Source organism: Salmo salar, chromosome ssa17 (genome assembly GCF_905237065.1).
Source record: "Salmo salar chromosome ssa17, Ssal_v3.1, whole genome shotgun sequence".
NCBI classification, from domain to species: Eukaryota; Metazoa; Chordata; class Actinopteri; order Salmoniformes; family Salmonidae; genus Salmo; species Salmo salar.
The window spans coordinates 68,299,822-68,324,869 of NC_059458.1; the positions used below are offsets into that span (position 1 = coordinate 68,299,822).

General features: G+C 46.2%; 1 protein-coding gene across 1 annotated transcript in view; it reads right to left on the reverse strand.

Moving 5' to 3' along the window:
- LOC106609571 (staphylococcal nuclease domain-containing protein 1) overlaps nt 1–25,048 on the reverse strand; it is a 341,791-nt gene that overhangs the window by 274,028 nt on the left and 42,715 nt on the right. Inside the window, exons 11-12 of the mRNA XM_045700024.1 lie at nt 15,418–15,519; nt 1,767–1,873 (exon numbers count right to left, since the gene is read on the reverse strand). Of these exons, the coding sequence (XP_045555980.1) occupies nt 1,767–1,873; nt 15,418–15,519 (209 nt within the window). The remainder of the gene's footprint in view (nt 1–1,766; nt 1,874–15,417; nt 15,520–25,048) is intronic.

The window sequence follows — 25,048 nt, forward strand, 5'->3', positions numbered from 1 at the left end:
TTCCAAAATGTTTTGTTAGCCGTTCGGCATGCCAAGAACGTAATTGAGAAAGTTTGGTGGTTCCTTGTCGTGGTGAAATGTTTTTATTAGGGTTTCTGTTCAGATCAGTTGGAGAGGGGGATGAGGCAGAGACAGGCAGGCAGAGAGAATAAAAACAGGAGGAGTCTAGTAAACTGCCATCAACTGAGATACAGAGTCAAAAAGAAAAGAGAAAAAACAGTAACAGTAATTTCCCCGTCCTCACTTTGTTTCATTTCTCGGTCTTTTCTAAATTGTGACAAATTGAGCAACACATCATGACAGTGGCTTTAATGACTTTCACATCTTGTGAATGGAAATGTGGAGGCAGATCAGCTAACACTGCAAAAATGTTGGACTAAGTGTTGCAAATTGCCTTCAAATTAGACACTTAAAAAAAGTTGAAAAAGCATATTGTTTTCTTTTCACAGATCTCACATGACTGGGATGGGTGAAAACAACATGGGGGATCTTTCACTTTGACCCATCCAGGTTGTCAGATTAGTGCTTGTTCCAAAGATTATAAATTAAGGTAGAATAAATACAAAGGCAAGTCAGTTTAAAGAACAAACTCTTATTTACTGAATGACTTAGCCTGCCTGACTGTATGCATTTATAAAGTATGAGGAAATGAGGTTGACGTGTCCTTGGGAAATCAGACAACCTTTAATAATACAACCCTAAATTAGCCTAAAAGCAGGGTACGGTCAAACAGGCCTTTTCCACAACCCTCTCCACCAGTCCCCACTCCAATACTAACAATCTCAATGGTAGTGGTATCTAGGACGTAGGCTGCTAGCCTGCTGGCACTAGCCATCTCCAGCTAGCCCCCCTGCTGTGCCCCTCTCCCTCGCCTTGTGCTAAACGGGTAGAGGGGTCTGGCTCACCACGTGGAGAGAAATATGGTGCGCCATAAGACGCGCGCGCGCACGCACAGACACACACGCACACACACACACACACACACACACACACACACACACACACACACACACACACACAGCACCTCAGAGCCTGAGGGTGGCCCGGCCACCTGTTACCCACAATGCACCGCAGTGCGTCTGGCTGGTAATTGGGTGACCTACGCTGGCCCGGCGTCGCTGCTAACTAGCGGTGTCGTGTGATAAGGGGGCTAGCAGATGAAAGGAGAGGTACTCCGTAGCTCCAGAACATGTCTTAAAAAGGTCTTTCTTCCATTTGTATGAGTGAAAACAACCTCAGAGGGCGTAGCCGGGCGACATGTTGACGTGAAGGGGTGTGAATGAACTGTGTGGCTTGCCCACGTTGGTTGCTCTTTAATGCAGTAGGCCTGTACTGTGTACATTTAACCTGTTCTCTTGGGCTTTTGTAGAGCTTTTATTTCTCGTTGAACTGTCTTGTCCTTGTCCATTACATCAGTGGCCTACAGACAGATATTCACTTCAACTGATTCAAAGGAATATAGATATATATGGCCTAGATCAGTCCCCTTCAATCATTGTTCCAGTCCAGTACTAACACCCAATTCAACTTTCCAACGGTTGAAATGCAGTAAGTCTGAGCTGATTCTGCTGTGTTACTACTGGACTAGAACAAAGCTCTGCACTTACTATAGGTGTTTCCAGAGCCAGGACTGACAAACGCTGAGGAGTCTGGACTCCTCATCCTGTCTACAAGCAAGGTGACAGACGGGGTGAACAGACATGTTGGGGGTCAGCAGAGGTTGAGAGTGCAGGGGGAAAAGTCGGTGTTGAGATAGGTGTACTCACATGCCGCCGATGGTGACGGTGGCACAGGTGCGTTCTGCAAAGGCGGGGATGGTGCTGGTCTCTGAGGAGCTGGTGGCAGCTCTGATGTAGTCCACCGTGACGTTCACCTGAAACGCCATGTCACAGGAAATCATGTCAATGCCATGTGACAGGAAATGATGTCAAAACTCTGAAGGCTGATTTAAAAGAGCCACCGTGTCTTCAGTGGATTAGGGACCTCAAGTACTCACTGTCACCGTCATGGAATATAGGGTTGAAGACAACGTATGACTGCACACGTGGGGAGATTCAGTCAATGTTTCAACATAATTTATTTAGCCATTATGTCGGCCTATCATTCATGACTAACATTAGTGATGGGGGAATCGATAAAGTTACAAAACGCTAGTATTTTTCCTTCATAGCTTGTTCTCCATCTTCTTTTTAAGTAGGAAGCCAATTTGTTTTCAGCACATTTACATGACTGATCAAAACTAGTTTTCTCATGACTCTCTTGTACCTCCTCAGCAGACATATGCAGAGCAATATGTTTGGAACATCAAATCGTAATAAAATCACAGTATCGACTAGTTTTTCAAATAATTTGAAATACTGGTCATGAAAATGCAATAGCCAGAAGAGAGTGTGTGTGTGTGTGTGTGTGTGTGTACGTGTGTGGGCTAGTTTACAAGGTCACCCCCAGTCAGTGTGAATCATGTCAGGCTGGACTGTAGATCTCCCCAGAGGAGCACTGGGGCTGTTTATAACTCCACACTCACAAACACACTCACACGCACGCGCCCACACAACCAAGAGGTGGCAGATTGCTATCAAACACGGACAGGCCCAGCAGCACACAGCAGGAGGAGGAAAAACAGCGTTTAGATAGGGAACAACCATTTCCCCCATTCCTCCCTTCCTGGCCGACAGAGCAAACAGAAGCAGGGAAGCAGGGATGAATACGATAGGTGGGGACAGGCAATGACATTCCCTAAGCCCAGGATGGGAGCAACAGGGAATCTACAATCTGGGAATCTCTTGGCCTGCGTTTTTCCTCCATCATACAGTTGAGCAAACAAAGAGCTATTCCTTTAGAGAGAGAACGAGAACGTTAGAGAGAGAGAGAGAGAGAGAGAGAGAGAGAGAGAGAGAGAGAGAGAGAGAGAGAGAGAGAGAGAGAGAGAGAGAGAGAGAGAGAGAGAGAGAGAGAGAGGTCCCAACCGTCCCAGATGTTGGGGTCATAAAGAGACGGGAGAGGAGACGAGGGGGGCGTTGTCATTAAACTGAGGGCCTCGCTGGACAAGGACACGGTGATGGAGGGTAGACAGGATTATAGGAAATGGATGTCCCAGCATGCTCTCTGCTAAGTTGGCGTCTGGCGAGGGTGGGTGGTAAGATGGGGATGTGAGAGAGTGGTAGAACGGCCTAGCTACGAGAGGGTTTGGGGCTACAGTGTAACTGTAAAAGGGGCCTAAAAGGTGTCGTACTACAATTGAGGACTATGTGGAGCGATGTAGCGTTTTCTACAACAATAGGGCACAATCGTAGGGTTTGTCATTGGTAGCCTAGCGGTTACAGAGTTTGGCCAGTAACCAAAAGGTTGCTGGTTCGAATACCTGAGCAGACAAGGTGAAAAATCTGTTGATGTGGCACTTAACCCTAATTTGCTCCAGGGCCCCGTACTACTATGGCTGACCCTGTGTAAAACAACACATTTCACTGCCTCTATCTAGTGTATATGACAAAATATATTTCATTCGACAAAATGACTGAAGCATTTACTAACTAGCCTAAATGTTATTATATGTGACTGTTACTATAAGTCTTCAGAGGCCATTACATCTATTTTCATGTTAAAGTAGACCTAACAGAATGAGTAGAAAGTTCCCCTATTACAAACCAAAACACAAGGAAAGGCTCAACTTCCACTTAATATAGAAAACTGCCTGGACTACCCAACATATTACTGTCAATAACATTGGTATAAGATGCTCTTAGTAATATTACCGCTAGCAAAAACACAAACACACACTTCATGACAGAAAATAAGCATAACAACCCAATCGGCATAATGGAAATTTCATTTAGCGCAGACTTCCTGCCGAGGCTCCTCATTTTCCCACAGCGGAACACGGCTGTAAGCTTTTTGTGCCTCAACAAATAAAGGCATTTATTCCTCCCATAAAAGATGGTTTTGGTTCATTTGTGCTTTGTGTCGCGTCTCCTCCCGAATCTACACATCTTCTGTACTGGCTCTGCATCGTTGGGCAGGGATAATGACTTTAGATGAGGGAAGGAGGAAGAGCGTGAGAGAGGGAGGAGAAAAAGGAGAAGAGATGAAGGAGAGGAGCAGAGATGGAGAGAAAGAGAGGAGAGGAGCAGAGATGGAGAGAAAGAGGGGAGAGGAGCAGAGATGGAGAGAAAGAGAGGAGAGGAGCAGAGATGGAGAGAAAGAGGGGAGAGGAGCAGAGATGGAGAGAAAGAGGGGAGAGGAGCAGAGATGGAGAGAAAGAGAGGAGAGGAGCAGAGATGGAGAGAAAGAGGTAGAGAACGATTAGATGAAAAAAATGAGGACAAAAGCAGAAGAGGAAGGAGACGGAAAAAGGAATAGAACAGATTCTCAGCAGAGCACGACAGAGAGGGAGAGAGTCTGACCCCATTAAGTAAAGTGATGATAGATTAAAAGGTTTGACAAAGCGATGGTAGATTAGAGGACCGAGCAGATTCTCCACAGACCAGTGTGCAGATCTCAAGATAGAGAAGTCATTTAGAAGAGACCCCTAGAGGAGAGGACTGGAGGGGGATATCTGATGAGGAGGGGAGGAAATGCGTTTGTTCCGACTGGGATCAGGGGCTCGCCGATTCGCTTAACTGTGCGTGTGTGCGCGCGTCTGTGTAGATATCCGAGTGTAGGTGTACAATAAATAAAAAGCATGCTTGGTCTGACACAGGGCTGTTTTGTTTCAGAGCTCCCCACACCAACCACAGTGTGAGTGGTTGAGTTGAATAGTCTGGAGCAAGGTGCAGTGGGGAAAGTCTGTAATACATATTTTATGGATTAAAAACTGAGCCTCGGCTCTGCTCAAACACACAGCTGTAAATCCACCGTCTTAAAGCCCAGGGTGGAGAGAGGAAGAGAGACATGACTTCATAGCAGTGTTGATATGCTCAGATGCCCCGGTGTGGTTAACAACACAGTAAAAGCAGCTGGCTATCATTTAGGGAAGTAGGGTGAACTGCAAACTCCACACAAAGTCCCATCTGGGATCTGGACCTGGGGACCTAGTGACTCCTGTGAAATGAGCAGGCATGTATAAAGAGAAACACACAAACACGTGTGCATACCGCAATACACACACACACACACACACACACCACTGCTCCCACTATAGTCAAACTGGCAACACAAACACCACGGTGTCTCACTTTACATTCCCACACGTTATAAAAACAAGATGAAAAAACTGCCATTCTCTGTACTACACTCACGCAGCAGTACAGGAGCCACTTTCAGCGGGACGGGATTATCCGAATGTGCTCTCCCCTGATAAGTGGATTAATGCAACGTTTTCATTGGACTTTTTCTGCTGAGGCTGAGACCCGGCGCATAGAAAAGAGGAACAGCACTACTTATAAAGTTAACCAAATCTAGCTTTGGATTATGTCACCAAGCGAAACAGCTATTTCAATACGGGGAGAGTCGAGAGAGAGCGAGAGAGAGAAAGAGACAGAAATAGAGAGAGCAGAAAGCACTTCTCTGCAGAGTTACCTTCATTACCCGACATTAATAAACTTCTCAGGCTTTCTGGCGTCTCTGTCAGTGTGTTGAGGGATAGAAGGAAGAGAAGCGACCTGAAATGGACTCCGGTCCAGTCTAACCACCTGAGGCTTGTGTACAGCACTTCAGGGCCCATACTCACAGCAGCTGATAGTAGGAGCGCTGATACAGGATAAGTCTTTGAAAATTCAGAACCAATCAAATGATATGGATTATATACTGCTCAAAAAAATAAAGGGAACACTTAAACAACACAATGTAACTCCAAGTCAATCACACTTCTGTGAAATCAAACTGTCCACTTAGGAAGCAACACTGATTGACAATAAATTTCACATGCTGTTGTGCAAATGGAAGAGACAACAGGTGGAAATTATAGGCAATTAGCAAGACACCCCCAATAAAGGAGTGGTTCTGCAGGTGGAGACCACAGACCACTTCTCAGTTCCTATGCTTCCTGGCTGATGTTTTGGTCACTTTTGAATGCTGGCGGTGCTTTCACCCTAGTGGTAGCATGAGACGGAGTCTACAACCCACACAAGTGGCTCAGGTAGTGCAGCTCATCCAGGATGGCACATCAATGCGAGCTGTGGCAAGAAGGTTTGCTGTGTCTGTCAGCGTAGTGTCCAGAGCATGGAGGCGCTACCAGGAGACAGGCCCGTACATCAGGAGATGTGGAGGAGGCCGTAGGAAGGCAACAACCCAGCAGCAGGACCGCTACCTCCGCCTTTGTGCAAGGAGGAGCAGGAGGAGCACTGCCAGAGCCCTGCAAAATGACCTCCAGCAGGCCACAAATGTGCATGTGTCTGCTCAAACGGTCAGAAACAGACTCCATGAGGGTGGTATGAGGGCCCGACGTCCACAGGTGGGGGTTGTGCTTACAGCCCAACACCGTGCAGGACGTTTGGCATTTGCCAGAGAACACCAAGATTGGCAAATTCGCCACTGGCGCCCTGTGCTCTTCACAGATGAAAGCAGGTTCACACTGAGCACGTGACAGACGTGACAGAGTCTGGAGACGCCGTGGAGAACGTTCTGCTGCCTGCAACATCCTCCAGCATTACCGGTTTGGCGGTGGGTCAGTCATGGTGTGGGGTGGCATTTCTTTGGGGGGCCGCACAGCCCTCCATGTGCTCGCCAGAGGTAGCCTGACTGCCATTAGGTACCGAGATGAGATCCTCAGACCCCTTGTGAGACCATATGCTGGCGGTTGGCCCTGGGTTCCTCCTAATGCAAGACAATGCTAGACCTTATGTGGCTGGAGTGTGTCAGCAGTTCCTGCAAGAGGAAGGCATTGATGCTATGGACTGGCCCGCCCGTTCCCCAGACCTGAATCCAATTGAGCACATCTGGGACATCATGTCTCGCTCCATCCACCAACGCTACGTTGCACCACAGACTGTCCAGGAGTTGGCGGATGCTTTAGTCCAGGTCTGGGAGGAGATCCCTCAGGAGACCATCCGCCACCTCATCAGGAGCATGCCCAGGCGTTGTAGGTAGGTCATACAGGCACGTGGAGGCCACACACACTACTGAGCCTCATTTTGACTTGTTTTAAGGACATTACATCCAAGTTGGATCAGCCTGTAGTGTGGTTTTCCACTTTCATTTTGAGTGTGACTCCAAATCCAGACCTCCATGGGTTGAGAAATTGGATTTCCATTGATTATTTTTGTGTGATTTTGTTGTCAGCACATTCAACTATGTAAACAAAAAAGTATTTAATAAGATTACTTCATTCATTCAGATCTAGGATGTGTTATTTTAGTGTTCCCTTTATTTTTTTGAGCAGTGTATATATGATATGGAGCTGATCCTATATCAGCACTCCTAACCTTGTGAATAGCATCCTGAAGTCTATGGCCTGAGATTGTATCCATCCCCTCTCTTGTTTTCCTTTCATCGCCGTGTGTGTGGGTGTTAAGAGGTCAATAACACTTGGACACGTTTGAATGAAAAAAAAACGATAACTGGGATTCAAAACAAATGTTCCCCTCACGCATCAAGAGAACGTTGGAATTGAGATGCAATCTGGTTAAATTCTCTGTTGAACTTTATATTCTTAAATGTAGAAAAACAATGTTGTTGAAATGACTAATCCCTGAAACTTGGTTATTAAAATGTATTGAAAGAGGTTTTATTGTAGCCCAGAATCATTAAGAGGGTAGTTTGGTATTTTCCTCCACCACTTGTGCAAAGAATAACCAACTACCTCAGTCACACATTAACAGCTCTTAACTGATGCTCTGACATCCATTTGATATGGACCCAGCCTCTGATAACAGAAACCCTTTGAATATGAATATTGGACACGCTTCATAACAGATGAAAAGTATCTCAGCCATCTTGATAGAGACGGAGACATCATCATCATTATATACATCTCTTAAAGTGGAGCACTTTGAGGCTTCCTCTGGCTGTCTGCCAACTTACTAAACAGACACTTCAAATGATTGATTGATTGATTGAGTTTATTGTATTTCAGTGTTGTACACCTTTTATGCTTAGGTTGATGACAATAGTGTTCTGTGGGGAAAAGTTGGTTCAATTCCCAACAACCACCATTGGTGGACTGTATGATACAACCTTTGACCTGTCATGTAAAACCCTCTTTAGGACCACTCGGGACTGAAGAGGGGCACATTCTGATGAGGGACGCCCAGCGGGTGAACCCAATTTGGGGATGGCAGCTCTCCTTGCACGCCGTCCCACCGGATTTCGAGGGAGCGAAAATAACTTGTTAAACTGATGTAGTCTGCCGTGCTGTGTGAGGCGAGGGCAGAGCGCGGGCGGCTCGTTGCTGGGGCTTTCGGGCGTACCGTGCCCTCCCGAGCACCAGACGTGTCTGAAAATACCGCAGAGTACCACCGTGTCAAGTCCCAATTACCCCGCTGATGAAGTAAAGCGATGGTGCCAGTCGTGCCGAGCAGAGCTAAGAGCACTAAAAGAACCCAGTGCAGGTTCTCAAATGAAACCAGGCTCAAAGGCTTTAGTACTACATTTAAACGTTAGTCATTCAGAACACCATCTTATCTAGAGCCACCTACAGGAGCAATTGGGGTTGTGCCTTGCTCAAGGGCACCTAGTCGGCTCGGGGATTCAAACCAGCAATCTTTGGGTTATTGGCCCTAACGCTCTTAACCGCTAGGCTACCTGCCACCTACAGTACTGTCAAATCTCTGCTGTCCTTCTTTGTGTTTGCTGTGGAGGTAAAATGATGGTGTCTGTGGTGGCCAGCGAAGCAGGAGAGATAAAAGCAGCCCGTGGACATGATCAGAGAATTCCCTCTAATTGTTTCTGTAGTAAAAACACTGGTCCTTCTGCATAGCAGGAAACAAAAGTGTTGGTAGGACTGTTAAATGTGCTCGTTGGATGGTTTAGCTTCCACACTTAGTGAACTGGGTTCACTGACATTTCCCTTTTCTGCAGTCAAAATGGGATCCAAGCAGAGTCAAAGATCAGCATTTTAGCCCTTTTCCTTCCATGTACGTATTGGTACACTCACCCTCGTCTCACACCATTGTACCCTTACATCAATACAACACTTGATGCAGCTAATCATCTCAGATTACTCCTTGTCGTGCTTTCTAACTCTGGTTGCCATGGCGGCCGAGGGCAGTGAACCTACCTTCAAGGTAAAAATAGTTTGGGTATCAACATTTATCTAAGAACCACCCGAAAAAACGTGTCTATTCTCAGCCGAGCCGTGTCTTAGCAAAAACACAGGCTATTAAAGAACGGGAGGAAACTAGTGCTCAGCCAGGGTTTCAAATACTTAATAATTGTTGCCCGTTTGAGCTGGGGAGCCTCAATATACCAATAGAAAACGCTCTGTTGCTAAATATTTTAATTCGGACTTGATTATATTGTACTGTTTTCCTTTTGTAACCTTAAATAGTGAATACAAATCAAATCAAAAGAACGGGGGAATGTTTGAGTCTCATGCTGTATGGATTGGGCTACAGCGAACAGTGAACTGAAGCTCTACACCTAAACCGTCATCACTTCAAAGGAATAGGAACAAACGGGGGAGGGCCTAGCCTTCTAAAGGAATATACTGCGATGGATGAACACAGTGCCGTACTCTCAGCTTTTATAATGACTGAATGGGAGAGGTGGAGGAATCGAATCAAGGATGAGGGGCAAAGAAGAATGAGAGGATAAATACGTGGATGCTGGATTGAAATGCCATTTGAAAATCATTTGACATACATTAGCTGGGCTTGATTGAGCATGCCTGTTGCAATGGAACCAATAGAATAGTCGCAAAAGTTCCAACCCCCCGCCAAACTGGCACTCCATGCAAGGCTAAAGCAATCGCTGAAAGGATTTGAACGCTTTCAAAATAGTGTTTCAATCCAGGTCTGGTTGGTGTCTCATGCACCTTCCCGGATTATATAATCCATTTGAGATATAGACTTAGCTGACATGCGATGATTTTAGAGTCATGCATTCATAACTGTAGATACGTCTACTAATTCTGATGCCTCTGTGCATCTACACGTTTCAATCAAGGCCTAATCTAAACCACAAGGCCGGGGTGATTAATAGTGTGGTTAATGCAGAAACAAATCATACCACCATGGCTGGATCTTCTGGGCTGACTACATCTCTACCTTCAATGAATTAGAAAACGAGGAGCTGGAGCGGAAAACCTGCAAAATACCCTGAACACGCACTCACACTCATTTAAACAGACCATGAACAGCTGCGCACACAACCACAAAATCACTTGTACACACAAACTCTCCCCCTCACACACAGACCACCACCAATCAAACTCTCTCCCTCACACACAGACCACCACCAATCAAACTCTCCCCCTCACACACAGACCACCACCAATCAAACTCTCCCCCTCACACACAGACCACCACCAATCAAACGCTCTCCCTCACACACAGACCACCACCAATCAAACGCTCTCCCTCACACACAGACCACCACCAATCAACCGCTCTCCCTCACACACAGACCACCACCAATCAACCGCTCTCCCTCACACACAGACCACCACCAATCAAACGCTCTCCCTCACACACAGACCACCACCAATCAAACGCTCTCCCTCACACACAGACCACCACCAATCAACCTCTCTCCCTCACACACAGACCACCACCAATCAAACTCTCTCCCTCACACACAGACCACCACCAATCAAACTCTCTCCCTCACACACAGACCACCACCAATCAAACTCTCTCCCTCACACACAGACCACCACCAATCAAACTCTCTCCCTCACACACAGACCACCACCAATCAACCTCTCTCCCTCACACACAGACCACCACCAATCAAACTCTCTCTCTCCCTCACACACAGACCACCACCAATCAAACTCTCTCTCTCCCTCACACACAGACCACCACCAATCAACTCTCTCTCCCTCACACACAGACCACCACCAATCAAACTCTCTCTCTCCCTCACACACAGACCACCACCAATCAAACTCTCTCTCCCCTCACACACAGACCACCACCAATCAAACTCTCTCTCTCCCTCACACACAGACCACCACCAATCAAACTCTCTCTCTCCCTCACACACAGACCACCACCAATCAAACTCTCTCTCTCCCTCACACACAGACCACCACCAATCAAACTCTCTCTCTCCCTCACACACAGACCACCACCAATCAAACTCTCTCTCTCCCTCACACACAGACCACCACCAATCAAACTCTCTCTCTCCCTCACACACAGACCACCACCAATCAAACTCTCTCTCTCCCTCACACACAGACCACCACCAATCAAACTCTCTCTCCCCTCACACACAGACCACCACCAATCAAACTCTCTCTCTCCCTCACACACAGACCACCACCAATCAAACTCTCTCTCCCTCACACACAGACCACCACCAATCAAACTCTCTCTCTCCCTCACACACAGACCACCACCAATCAAACTCTCTCCCTCACACACAGACCACCACCAATCAAACTCTCTCCCTCACACACAGACCACCACCAATCAAACGCTCTCCCTCACACACAGACCACCACCAATCAAACTCTCTCCCTCACACACAGACCACCACCAATCAAACTCTCTCCCTCACACACAGACCACCACCAATCAAACTCTCTCCCTCACACACAGACCACCACCAATCAAACTCTCTCCCTCACACACAGACCACCACCAATCAAACTCTCTCCCTCACACACAGACCACCACCAATCAAACTCTGACTCCAGGCACAGGAATGATTGAGTTGTTTTCTAACAGACCCAGGAGTACAACTTCTCTCCGTAAACCACAGCACCACTAGAGTGCTTCTCCTGGACTGTCAATGTGCTGGACGTTTATAGTGGATGAAACAGAAGCGATGGAGGACATGAATGACGGTAAAAAAGGTACTTCTCATTTCCCACTCCGGTGTTAATGTGATGTCACTGTTAAGTAGCTCTCTGTAGCCGTGGAGGTACATCCAGCTGTAGTAAGCGCAACACAGGGTCCACAGGCCAATTCACTGACAAACGCCAGGTTCAGCTTGCTTATATAGAGCAGGTAGTACCCGTTTGCTGAAATGGTTGTGAGAACGCGAAGTTCGCAAAGTTTCGAGAGCACTTTCACGAGGTGCTGAAACACAAAATTAGTCTCGACCACCGAGAATGGGTGCATATCCACAGCTATAAACATACTTCAGAATGCTGTTCATTGACTACAGCTCAGCGTTCAACACCATAGTGCCCACAAAGCGCATCACTAAGCTAAGGACCCTGGGACTAAACAACTCCCTCTGCAACTGGATCCTGGACTTCCTGGCGGTCAGCCCCCAGGTGATAAGGGTAGGCAACAACATGCTGATCCTCAACACTGGGGCCCCTCAGGGGTGCGTGCTTAGTCCCCTCCTGTACTCCCTGTTCACCCACGACTGCGTGGCCAGGCACGACTCCAACACCATCATTAAGTTTGCTGACGACACAACAGTGGTAGGCCTGATCACCGACAATGATGAGACAGCCTATAGGGAGGAGGTCAGAGACCTGGCAGTGTGTTGCCAGGACAACAACCTCTCCCTCAATGTGAGCAAGGCAAAGGAGCTGATCGTGGACTACAGGAAAAGGAGAGTCGAACATTAACTATTATGGTCCAAACACACCAAGACAGTTGTAAAGAGGGCACGACAACACCTTTTCCCCCTCAGGAAACTGAAAAGATTTGTCATGGGTCCCCAGATCCTTAAAATGTTATACAGCTGCACCATCAAGAGCATCCTGACCGGTTGCATCACCGCCTGGTATGGCAACTGTTCGGCATCTGACCGTAAGGAGCTATAGAGGGTGTAATGTGTACGGCTCAGTACATCACTGGGGCCAAGCTTCCTACCATCCAGGACCTATCTACTAGGCAGTGTCAGAGGAAGGACCAAAAAGTTGTCAGAGACTCCAGTCACCCAAGTTCTCTCTGCTACCACACGGCAAGCGGTACCAGAGTGCCAAGTCTTGGACAAAAAGGCTCCTTAACAGCTTCTACCCCCCAGGCCATAAGGCTGCTAATCAAATGGCCACCCGGACTATTTACATTGACTGACACCACCCCCCCCTTTGTTTTTACACTGCTGCTACTGGCTGTTTATTATCTATGCATAGTCACTACACAAATGACCTTGACTAACCTGTACCCCTGCATATTGACTCCGGTTCCCCCTGTATATAGTCTCGTTATTGTTATGTCATTTTCTTGTGTTACTTTTAGATTATTCTTTTATTTTCACTTTAGTTTATTAACTATATTTCTTGAACTGCATCATTGGTTAAAGCCTCGTAAGTAAGCGCTCCACGGTAAGGTCTACACCTGTTGTATTCGGCGCATGTGACAAATAAAATGGTATTTGATTTGACCTATCACTCTTGTAATTTATTTTGCCTGGTCAGAATCAGCTGTGAAGGGCTGCTTCAATTCAGAGGGGAGACGAAGTTGTTGGGGTTTTTTGTCTCCAGTGGTAGGAATACTGAGGTGATGTCGGCGTAAATGTGTCAACATGTTTCATGTTTGAGGTGTTGGCAGCTGCATCGGCTATTCTCGTTGAGCAGGAGAGACAACCTCTGTCCATCGCCGTTGTGCTCTTGTGGGAAGCCAAAATGTTCCCAAACTGGAGATTAACCAATGGAGAATCCTCCTGGTTTATCGACCCCAGCCCTCGCCATTGTACAGAACTAGTTTGCAGCTGCGCCTCACAAAAGGACAGCTTGAAATGCGCCAATTAACATTTGAATTTTGATTACAATGTGTGCATAGGCTCTGGATGTCTAACGGAATAGCCTGAAAACAAAACTCTGCTCAGATTTAGTCAAGAGGCATACAACGTAGTGCAGGCACAGCCTATAGGCACAGTGTTTAAAAAACCTTTTTGGGTTGACAGTGCGGACCGAACCAAGATCCCTGTACCGAACGGTTTGGTACGAATACATGTACCGTTACACCCATACCACACACAGAACTAATCATACAGCAAGAATGATCTCCTCTCACTCAGTTAAACCATGTTGGGGGTGGGGGGGGGGGCGTCATTTAACTGTGTTTTTGCACTTTGACAGACTCAGAACTTCTGGCTTGATTCAGTCTTCGCAAATCACAAATAGCACGCCGCAATCATTACTGTCGCTTCACTCTACACTAGCTTCGAGGGAGAATATAGAATATCGCCTCATTAAAAAATCATTAACATTGATGATTAAAACGAATATGAGGGGCGTGACGAGTTTCCAAACTCTTATTGAATACTGAACTCTCATGGCCCCTTGCTCGGTGTTGTGAAAAGCCCAGACGATTGTGTGTGCCTGCGTGTTCTGAAATCGCTCTTAAGCGTAGTACTTCGGGCCCTGCTGTGAAGACCAGGTAAACTACATTGGCCCAGCATGTATGGGCCCAACAAATCACTACTGACCCAAACACACAAAAATCCCCGTTTAAATCTGCAGAGCCACAGGGCTGGAGCCACACATGACTTCCGCCCAGAGGGATTGAGATGTAAGGCCCAGATCGGGAGCGACTAGATTGAATCTCCTGATTCAAATCAAATGGTCAGTCAGTGTATGAGGTAGGAGTGGAGGGACAACTCCCATGTCACTTGACATGAATCAAACAAGTTAAAATAGCAGGTGAGTTATTACAGGAGTGTGTGTGTGTTTCAAGACAACAGTTCAAGAAAGAAAACGGATGATCAAGACCAGTGGTTCCCATTGGGGGTACTTGGCCTATCCACAGGGGTACAGGAGAAGACTAAAACGCACATGACGGGGTACTTCAGGGGCACTGGAGAAGACTAAAACACACACACACGACGGGGTACTTCAGGGGTACTGGAGAAGACTAAAACGCACATGACGGGGTACTTCAGGGGCACTGGAGAAGACTAAAACACACACACACGACGGGGTACTTCAGGGGTACTGGAGAAGACTAAAACACACACACACGACGGGGTACTTCAGGGGTACTGGAGAAGACAAACACACACACATGACGGGGTACTTCAGGGGCACTGGAGAAGACTAAAACACACACACACGACGGGGTACTTCAGGGGTACTGGAGAAGACTAAAACACACACACACGACGGGGTACTTCAGGGGTACTGGAGAAGACAAACACACATGACGGGGTACTTCAGGGGTACTGGAGAAGACTAAAACACACACACACGACGGGGTACTTCAGGGGTACTGGAGAAGACTAAAACACACACACACGACGGGGTACTTCAGGGGTACTGGAGAAGACAAACACACATGACGGGGTACTTCAGTAATGGAAAAGGGATGGGAACCACTGATCTAGACTACACTAGATCTTCAGAGAGAGCCTCTGGAGCAGATCTAGTCAACTACAGCTCTACGTGAGTGGGACTTGTGGGCGTGGTTCTCTTACCTTCTTGCCAATGATCTTCTTCCTCATGAACTCACGGGCCTCAAACATGTAGGGGATGTCGTAGATGGGACGGAAACGCTTGTCTTTGTCTTTGTTCTTCTCCTGCAGAGAGAAAGGAGAAAGAGAGAGAGACAGCGAGATACAGGATGAGAACGAGAGAAGGGGAAAGCAGAGGGGGACAGAAAGAGAGAAAGTTATTAAAACGTCTTCAAACACTGACTTCCAGCCATCCCTCTCAACCTTCTTGTTTCTCTGCAGTGGCCCCGGCCCCCCCCCCCTCGCTCTCTCTCTCTCTTTCTTCCCCACCAGTCTGAATCCCCACTGCACTGAAAGCTGCTGGGCTCAGTTGTTCACCGTTCCCACTCAGGAGTCCTGTCACTGGGGAGATGGGATGAGGACTGGTGCCATTGTTCCATCTGGATCATAAACACCCCGGCATGAATGACAGCATCACACACACACAAACACGTGCAAATACACACAAGGCAGGAACAGAACATAAATAGAACCCATTTGCATTTTCAAAAGAGTTATAATTTTTTTGTCCTCCTTCAGTATCAGGGACAGACACACAGAAACAGGAACACAACAACAATTACAGTGAATGACAAACACACCCACACAAAGAAATGACACGCACAAATGCAAAAAGAAATAAGGCTATGGATTACAATAGCTCTGTGTTTACCGCCCATTCTACCAAGACCATTATTATCTCTCCCCACACACACGGTGCTCGCCCTTTCCTCTCCTCCTTTGGGATGTTCTAGTTGTTTTCCTTTGGGTCGGTGCTGACACGTGCGCTGTGCAGCTGAGCATTTGGAAAGTTCTGGAGAAGAGGCAACAGGGGGCAGTGTGTGTCTCACAGGAGCATGGGCTTTGGGTGCAGAAGCCCACCCCTCAGTTTATAGAAAGAGAAACCAGCGTTACAAAACTGCGTCCACACCCACGCTCCATTTCCACTGGAACAGATTCCCTCTGAACGTGTCTACCTACGCTAGCCTAGCGCCCTTAGCGATTAGAGAACATCGTTCAAAAAGAGTTGACCTGACCGTGTGAGCAAGGCACCTGGCTTCACAGGAGGGACTCCAGCCACGGCAGAAATCACATAATCTTAACCGCCTAATGTGGTTTCCGTTAACCTCGGCCAAAGTGTAATGATGTTTGGGTCGATTAGGTCCCCCCCTCTCCCCCTCACCAGCTCAGTGAAGCGCAGCGCTTTTGAGAGGTAAGCTAATCAATCTCACACCTGGCCAATGGAACTCCCCTCCTGCTGATTCCCAGAGCCGCCGACCTCCATTTTGTTTCCGCTGGGGCTTATCACAAAGGCCTTTCATTGAAGCTCAGTTACCTTGGGATGAGGGGGTCTTTGGTATACTGCCTAGGGACTGAATCCACCATGATGTGTCTAAGGTGGTTTACCACATGACCTTTACCTCGGCGCACAGTTACATGGGTGTTAATAGGCTTTCACTGAGCGGACTCTCTGAAACTCCTCCATTTTGTGTCTGCCAAGGCCCATTATCAGCCGATGGTACCATGCCCAGATACAACTTCACTTGGGTCAAGACTACTCACACTACTTCACCTCGCAGAAAGACACTCAAACATTTGTTAATGAGGTGTTTCGCTCACGAAAGGATCCAAGTCAGGAGGGAAAAAATACCTAAATGTCAGCTGTACTGTATTGTGCCAATTAGAGAGAGAAAGAGACACACACACACACACACACACACACGGAGAGAGAGAGAGACAGACCTATCGTCTCCCCTGTTCTACAGGAGTGTGAAACCCCTCAGGAGGAAGGAGAGAAAGAAGACTGACAGATAGCGAGGCAGACAGAGATTTGAGGAGGAAGATGAGGAAAAGAGGGGAAGAGAGGACAGCCTCTATCCATCTAAATCTCAAACTATAAATATCTGTGTAGAGATTCTATCCCCTAGAGCGGACACATCGAGCCCATGTGACCCAAGGACGCATCTAATGTCACCTTGTGTGAGGACACAGCGTCCCAGTAACCATGGCAATGGAACACAAAAATACAAGTGGCTGGGAGCAAGAGATGGAGAGATGGAACGATAGGCCCTAAATAATTTTTTTTTTTTTTAAGAGGGCCATAAAACGATTCCACAAGGCCCGGGAATCGATAGGCGGTATTGATCCGTAGGAACCACACAATATTTTACAATGTGATGGGTCTAATGCATTTTGTATGACTCCAGCTACTGAGCCTTCACATAAACTGGCCATATAAACTAATATACTGTTCTGTCAACAATTGGCGATATCTAACATCAGACTCATCCTACTTCCACCTTTTACAGCGCATGATAGAAAATGCTAAAAAAACATTGCTCTGCCCATTTCACAGTCCTGTAGGCCCATTGATGTTCATGGTAGGTGGCATGTCTGTACAATACACACTCAAGCTAACTTAAGGCCTCAAAGGATGGCATCGATCTGTGATAAATGACACAGGACAGAGAGAAACAGGGGATGTGTTCTAATACCCATTAAAGCAGTCATTAACTTCTTTGGGAACGGGGGGGGGCAGTATTGAGTAGCTTGGATGAATAAGGTGCCCAGAGTAAACTGCCTGCTACTCAGGCCCAGAAGCTAGAATATGCATATAATTAGTAGATTTGGATATAAAACACTCTAAAGTTTCCTAAACTGTTAAAATAATGTCTGAGTATAACAGAACTCATATGGCAGGTGAAAACCTGAGAAAAATCCAACCAGGAAGTGGGAAATCTGAGGTTTGTAGTTTTTCAAGTGATTGCCTATCCAATATACAGTGTAAATGGGGTCAGATTGCACTTCCCAAGGTGTCCACTAGATGTCAACAGTCTTTAGAATGTTGTTTCAGGCTTCTATTGTGAAAGGGGAGCAAATAAGAGCTGTTTGAACCAGTGGTCTGGCTGAAAGCCTTTAGTTTAGTCACACGCGCGGCCGTGAGCACTTACTCCGTTCCCTTTCCTTTCCTTTCTAATGACAAAGGAATTGTCCGGTTGGAATATTATTGAAGATTTATGATAAAAACATCCTCAAGATTGATTATATACATTGTTTGACATGTTTCTACGAACTATAATGGAACTTTTGGGACTTTTCGTCTGGACTTTCTGAGCGCGCTTTGTGCATTTGGATTACTGGACTAAAACGCACAAACAAAAAGGAGGTATTTGGACATAAAGATTAACTTTATCAAACAAAACAAACATTTATTGTGGAACTGAGATTCCTGGGAGTGCATTCCGATGAAGATCAAAAGTAAGTGAATATTTATTACACTATTTCTGACTTTTGTTGACTCCAAAACATGGCGGGTATATGTATTGCTTGTTTTGGTGGCTGAGCGCTGTACTCAGATTATCGCATGGTGTGCTTTCACCGTAAAGCTTTTTTGAAATCTGACACAGCAGTTGCATTAAGGAGAAGTTTATCTATAATCCTATGCATAACACTTGTATCTTTCATCAAAGTTTATGATGAGTATTTCTGTAAATTGATGTGGCTCTCTGCAAAATCACCGGATGTTCTTTAGAGGCAAAACATTACTGAACATAACGCGCCAATGTAAACTGAGATTTTTGGATATAAATATGAATTTTATCGAACAAAACATACATGTATTGTGTAACATGAAGTCCTATGAGTGCCATCTGATGAAGATCAAAGGTTAGTGATTAATTTTCATCTCCATTTCTGCTTTTTGTGACTCCTCTCTTTGGCTGGAAAATGGCTATATGTTTTTTTGTGACTAGGCGCTGACCTAACATAATCGTATGGTCTGCTTTGGCCGTAAAGCCTTTTTGAAATCAGACACTGTGGCTGGATTAACAAGACGTTTATCTTTAAAATGGTGTATAATACTTGTCTGTTTGAGGAATTTTTATTATGAGATTTCTGTTTTGAATTTGGCGCCCTGCAATTTCACTGGCTGTTGTCGAGGTGGGACGCTAGCGTCCAACATATCCCAGAGAAGTTAACAGTGACAATATTGAAAGATAACAAGGAAAGGAAGCCATTTCAGAGGATTGAGGCAGTTGGATTTATAACCGTATGTATACTGTAAATACAATAAATTCCCTGGTTTCCCGAAGTCCTGGTTAGAGGATATCTGGAATTCCTTATTATTCCCTCCTACCATGGAAAACCAGGGAATTTCTTGAAAAAGGTCCCGTAATTTTGCAGCCCTAAACAAGAGTTATCCATAATTCACTGATTGAACACAAAAGAGGAAATCATATAGAATGGGCTAGCTAGTCAACGTGAAAGTGTCTCGGAGTCAGGTCCCCGTCCTTTCCCCCACCATTATATTCAATGCTACAACTGAAGGTCGTAGAGAAAGTCCTATTTGATGGCGATGCACTTAGTCCCAACGTGACACTAATATCAACATAATTCCCTCTGGGACTTATATTCTATTTGGGGTAAATTCCTTTCACTATAAATGACTCCTGGTTGAGACTAAATGTATGACTAGCACAAAAACATGACACTGGCTTGTAAAGAGCTGCGTAGCTGTAGGGGATTGAAAAAAACAAGTGGAGGGGTCACGACCTACTGACCCCGAGGATGGGGGTCATGTGGTGTGGAATGTGCTGGTATGGTGTAGGAGTGTGGGATTGGGGATGTGTGTGTGTACAGTGCCTTGTTAAAGTATTCCGACCCCATGGATTTCTTCACATTTTATTGTTATGTTTCTGAATATTGTGTATTCTTCTATTCACTCTGTCATTTAGTTCATCATTGTGGCGTCACGACAATATCAATCCATCCTCAGCTTTCTCCCATCACAGACACTGAACTCTATGTTCATTTCAAAATCAACAATGGCTTCATGGTAACATCCCTGAGCAGTTTCCATCCCCACCTGCACCTCAGTTCAGAAGGACAACTGCATCTTTGAGGTGCCTGAGTGGTTTGATACATCATCCACAGCATAATTATTGACCGTGCTTAGAGATATATTCAGTGTCTGATTTGTTATTGTTACCCATTTACCAATCACTGCCCTTCTTTATGAGGCTTTCAAAAAGCTTCCTTGGTCTTTTTAGTTCAATCTGTGCTTGAAATTCAATACTTGACTGAGGGACCTTACAGATGTATGCATGTACACTACCGACCAAAAGATTTAGAACACCTACTCACTCAAGGGTTTCACTTTATTTTTTACTGTTTTCTACATTGTAGAATAATAGTGAAGACATCAAAAATATGAAATAACACAAATCGAATCATGCAGGAACCAAAAAAGTGTTGATATTTTAGATTCTTCAAAGTAGCCACCCTTTGCCTTGATGACAGCTTTGCGTACTCTTGGCATTCTCTCAACCAGCTTCATGAGGTAGTCACCTGGAATGCATTTCAATTAACAAGTGTGCCTTCTTAAAAAGTTAATTTGTGGAATTTTTTCTGTTCTTAATGCATTTGAGCAAATCAGTTGTGTTGTGACAAGGTGGGGTGGGTAATTCAGAAGATAGACTTGGTCTTTTACCAAATAGGGCTATATTATGGCAAGAACAGCTAAAATAAGCAAAGCGAAACAACAGTCCATCATTACTTTAAGACATGGTCAAAAACCATCAAGCGCTATGATGAAACTGGCTCTCATGAGAACCACCACAGGAATGGAAGACCAATAGTTACCTCTGCAGCAGAGGATAAGTTCATTAGAGTTACCAGCCTCAGAAATTGCAGCTCAAATAAATGCTTCACAGAGTTCAATTGACAGATACATCAACTGTTCAGAGGAGACTGTGTGAATCAGGCCTTCATGGTCGAATTGCTGCAAAGAAACCACTACTAAAAAGGACACCAATAAGAAAGAGAGACTTGCTTGGGCCAAGAAACACGCGCAATGGACATTAGACAGGTGGATATCTGTCCTTTGGTCTGGAGTCCAAATGAGATTTTTGGTTCCAACCGCTGTGTCTTTGAGACGCTGTGTGGGTGAACGGATGATCTACGCAGGTGTATTTCCCACCGTAAAGCATGGAGGAGGAGGTGTTATGGTGTGGGGGTGCTTTGCTGGTGACACTGATTTATTTAGATTCAAGGCACACTTAACCAGCATGGCTACCACAGCATTCTGCACCGATACGCCATCACATCTGGTTTGCGCTTAGTGGGACTGTCATTTGTTTTTTAACAGGACAATGACCCAGCACACCTCCAAGCTGTGTAAGGGCTATTTTACCAAGAAGGAGAGTGATGACGTGCTGCATCAGATGACCTTGCCTCCACAATCCTCCAACCAAATTGAGATTGTTTGGGATGAGTCGGACAGCAGAGTGACAGAAAAGCACCCAACAAGTGCTCAGCGTATGTGGGAACTCCTTCAAGACTGTTGGAAAAGCATTCCAGGTGAAGCTGTTGGAGAGAATGCCAAGAGTGTGCAAAGCTGATATCAAGGCAAAGAGTGGCTATTTGAAGAATTTCAAATATATTTCAATTTGTTCAACACTTTTTTTGTTACTACATGACTCCATGTATTATTTCATAGTTGAGGTCTTCGCTATTATTCTACAATGTAGGAAATAGTAAAAATAAAGAAAAACCCTTGAATGAGTAGGTGTCCTAAAAACTTTTGAATGGTAGTCTGTGTGTGTGTGTGTGGGGGGGGGGAACAGAAGAAGGGTTAGTCATTCAAAAATCAACCCCTATTATTTCACACAGTCTCGGTTTTGGGACGGCAGGTAGCCTAGTGGTTAGAGGCAGGTAGCCTAGTGGTTAGAGGCAGGTAGCCTAGTGGTTAGAGCGTTGGACTCGTAACCAGCAGGTAGCCTAGTGGTTAGAGGTAGGTAGCCTAGTGGTTAGAGCGTTGGGCTAGTAACCAGCAGGTAGCCTAGTGGTTAGAGGTAGGTAGCCTAGTGGTTAGAGCGTTGGGCTAGTAACCAGCAGGTAGCCTAGTGGTTAGAGGTAGGTAGCCTAGTGGTTAGAGCGTTGGGCTAGTAACCAGCAGGTAGCCTAGTGGTTAGAGGTAGGTAGCCTAGTGGTTAGAGCGTTGGGCTAGTAACCAGCAGGTAGCCTAGTGGTTAGAGGTAGGTAGCCTAGTGGTTAGAGCGTTGGGCTAGTAACCAGCAGGTAGCCTAGTGGTTAGAGCGTTGGGCTCGTAACCAGCAGGTAGCCTAGTGGTTAGAGCGTTGGACCAGTAACCAGCAGGTAGCCTAGTGGTTAGAGCGTTGGACCAGTAACCCAAAGCCTGCTGGATCGAATCCCCAAGCTGACAAGGTAAAAATCTGTTGTTCTGCCCCTGAACAAGGCAGTTAACCCACTGTTCCTAGGCCGTCATTGTAAATAAGAATTTGTTCTTAACTGACTTGCTTAGTTAAATAAAGGTTCAATGGAAAGCCACAGAATTTTACAAAAACAAAATAATTAAATCCATTTTAATCCCACTTTGTAACACAAACTGTGAAGAAATCCAAGGGGCCTGAATACTTTTGCAAGGTGCTGTACGTGGAGTGCATTTGTGTGTGTGCAGACGCCGCAAAGTGTGTATGGCGTGTGCACGCTGGCTAGCCTGTAGAGAGAGAGAACGAACATTGAAGATGGAACTGTACATTGGGGGCCTTTGACTGCATGTGTAAAAACCTCCCTAAATAAATGAGCATGAAACAGTTGTAGAGAGAGACGGAGGGAGGGAAAAAGGAGTACACAGTGCCTGAAGTTTTAATACAAGACATACATGGCGCTAGCTCAAAAACACAAACAAAAACACACCCCAGCCATGTCAACAAACACTGTGCTTACACACACACACACACCCCAACTCCTGGAACTCATTAATGATAGAATGTTTATATTTGCAGATGGCAGAGAGGCCTGTATCTTTGGCACATGACATGGACTATAGAAAGTGGATAAGCTGAAGAGACTGGTACTCAGGCTGCAGTCATCCATCTTCCACACACGACACACACTCACTATAACATCCCCTACGATCTTCAACGACACAGAGATTTTGTAGTTTTTTTAACATCCGAGTGCTCCTTTTTCTGTAAGAGTCCTCATGTGAAGTATCCTGAGGTAAGATGTTTTTAATTATTAAAGTCACAGCAGCTTTCCCCGTTTCTCTTGCGTCTGCGTATGTTTTCCGTACTACCACATCACACAATGCTACGCAGGTTGACCCATTGACGTAGCTAGCTAACACACTCCTCGCTAACTCCACTGTCAGTCTCACTGAGAACAATCATCATCATCATCATCATCTCTGCCTACTCTATCGTAGGCGATGACATAAGAGCTGCAGGGTTGTGCGTGGGCCAAAAACTTTCAGCCAATCGCAGGCAAGGAGCGCGGGGTCCAACCGGCGTAGGGGAAATGTCAAACAGCCAATGGGGTGTGAGATGAGTCACGGGGGACGTGCAGTGGGACGACCCCAGATGACGGGGTCAGCGCGCCACGCTGGAGGCCACAGGCACAACAAAATGAAGAGAACGCATGGAGAGACATGAGGGAGGAAGGAGGGTATGAAGGCATGAGGGAGTGAGATAGATTGCGAGAGAGCAAGAGGGGTGAGGGCATGAGCAGAGCAAAACAAAGAGGGGAAGAGCTACAGAATATAACATCTTCCAATAAATACAAACACAGACTGCAAAATAACACCAGGCACTTTGACGGCAAATAGATACTGTACGCAGAAGCATGACACACACACAGTTTAGCTGTAGAGATGAAATGAAGCTATTCTGTCCACATAAGTATGAGACATACACACTAGCTACAGCAAAGAGTCAGAACTATACATTCCACCTAAGGATGAGACACTTCCTGTGTATGTTCCCATTACATAAAGAAGACGGTTTGTCGTCATCTCTTATGCTATACGTTAACCCCCCATTACACACACAGGGAGGGAGTGGGTATAACAGTGACTCATTGAGCTGTTCTGACATCTCCCCCCTCTACTATTGCGTTTTCTCCAGGCTTGTCCTGCTGCCTGCTACTGCTGCAGAGGCTGGCTGGAGAGAGAGGGAGGGAGGGGAAGAAAAGAGCTGACTCCAACCCGGCCTGCTCAAAATAACTCACATCTGAAAATACACCACTGCCACACCAGAGGAGAGGAGGAGAGAGGGAAGGAGACAGATGGGAGGGATGAGAAAGTAAGAGGGGAAGAGTACATGGTTGAGTGAAAAAGAGAACGGAGAGGCGCCCAGAGGGGGGAAGAGAGAGAGAGAGGAAGCAAAGCCTAAAAAGGGTTGGTACCCTTAACATGAAGTCACGTTTCACTGTGACTAGTCACCATTGGTCCCACAGCCTGTCAATCAAAGGACATGTCGATGTCCCATGGTTGGAGGAAGTCCCAGGAACCAGAAAGGGAAAGAGGGGGGGGTGCAGAAGAGAGGGCTTGACAGCGGTTGTCATAGTTCATCTGTGCACTGGTCATCGCATCTGGCCCTGGAACCTCCCCATACGGCCACACACACACACACACACGACTGGCCCTGGAACCTCCCCATACGGCCACACACACACACACACACACGACTGGCCCTGGAACCTCCCCATACGGCCACACACACACACACACGACTGGCCCTGGAACCTCCCCATACGGCCACACACACACACACACACACGACTGGCCCTGGAACCTCCCCATACGGCCACACACACA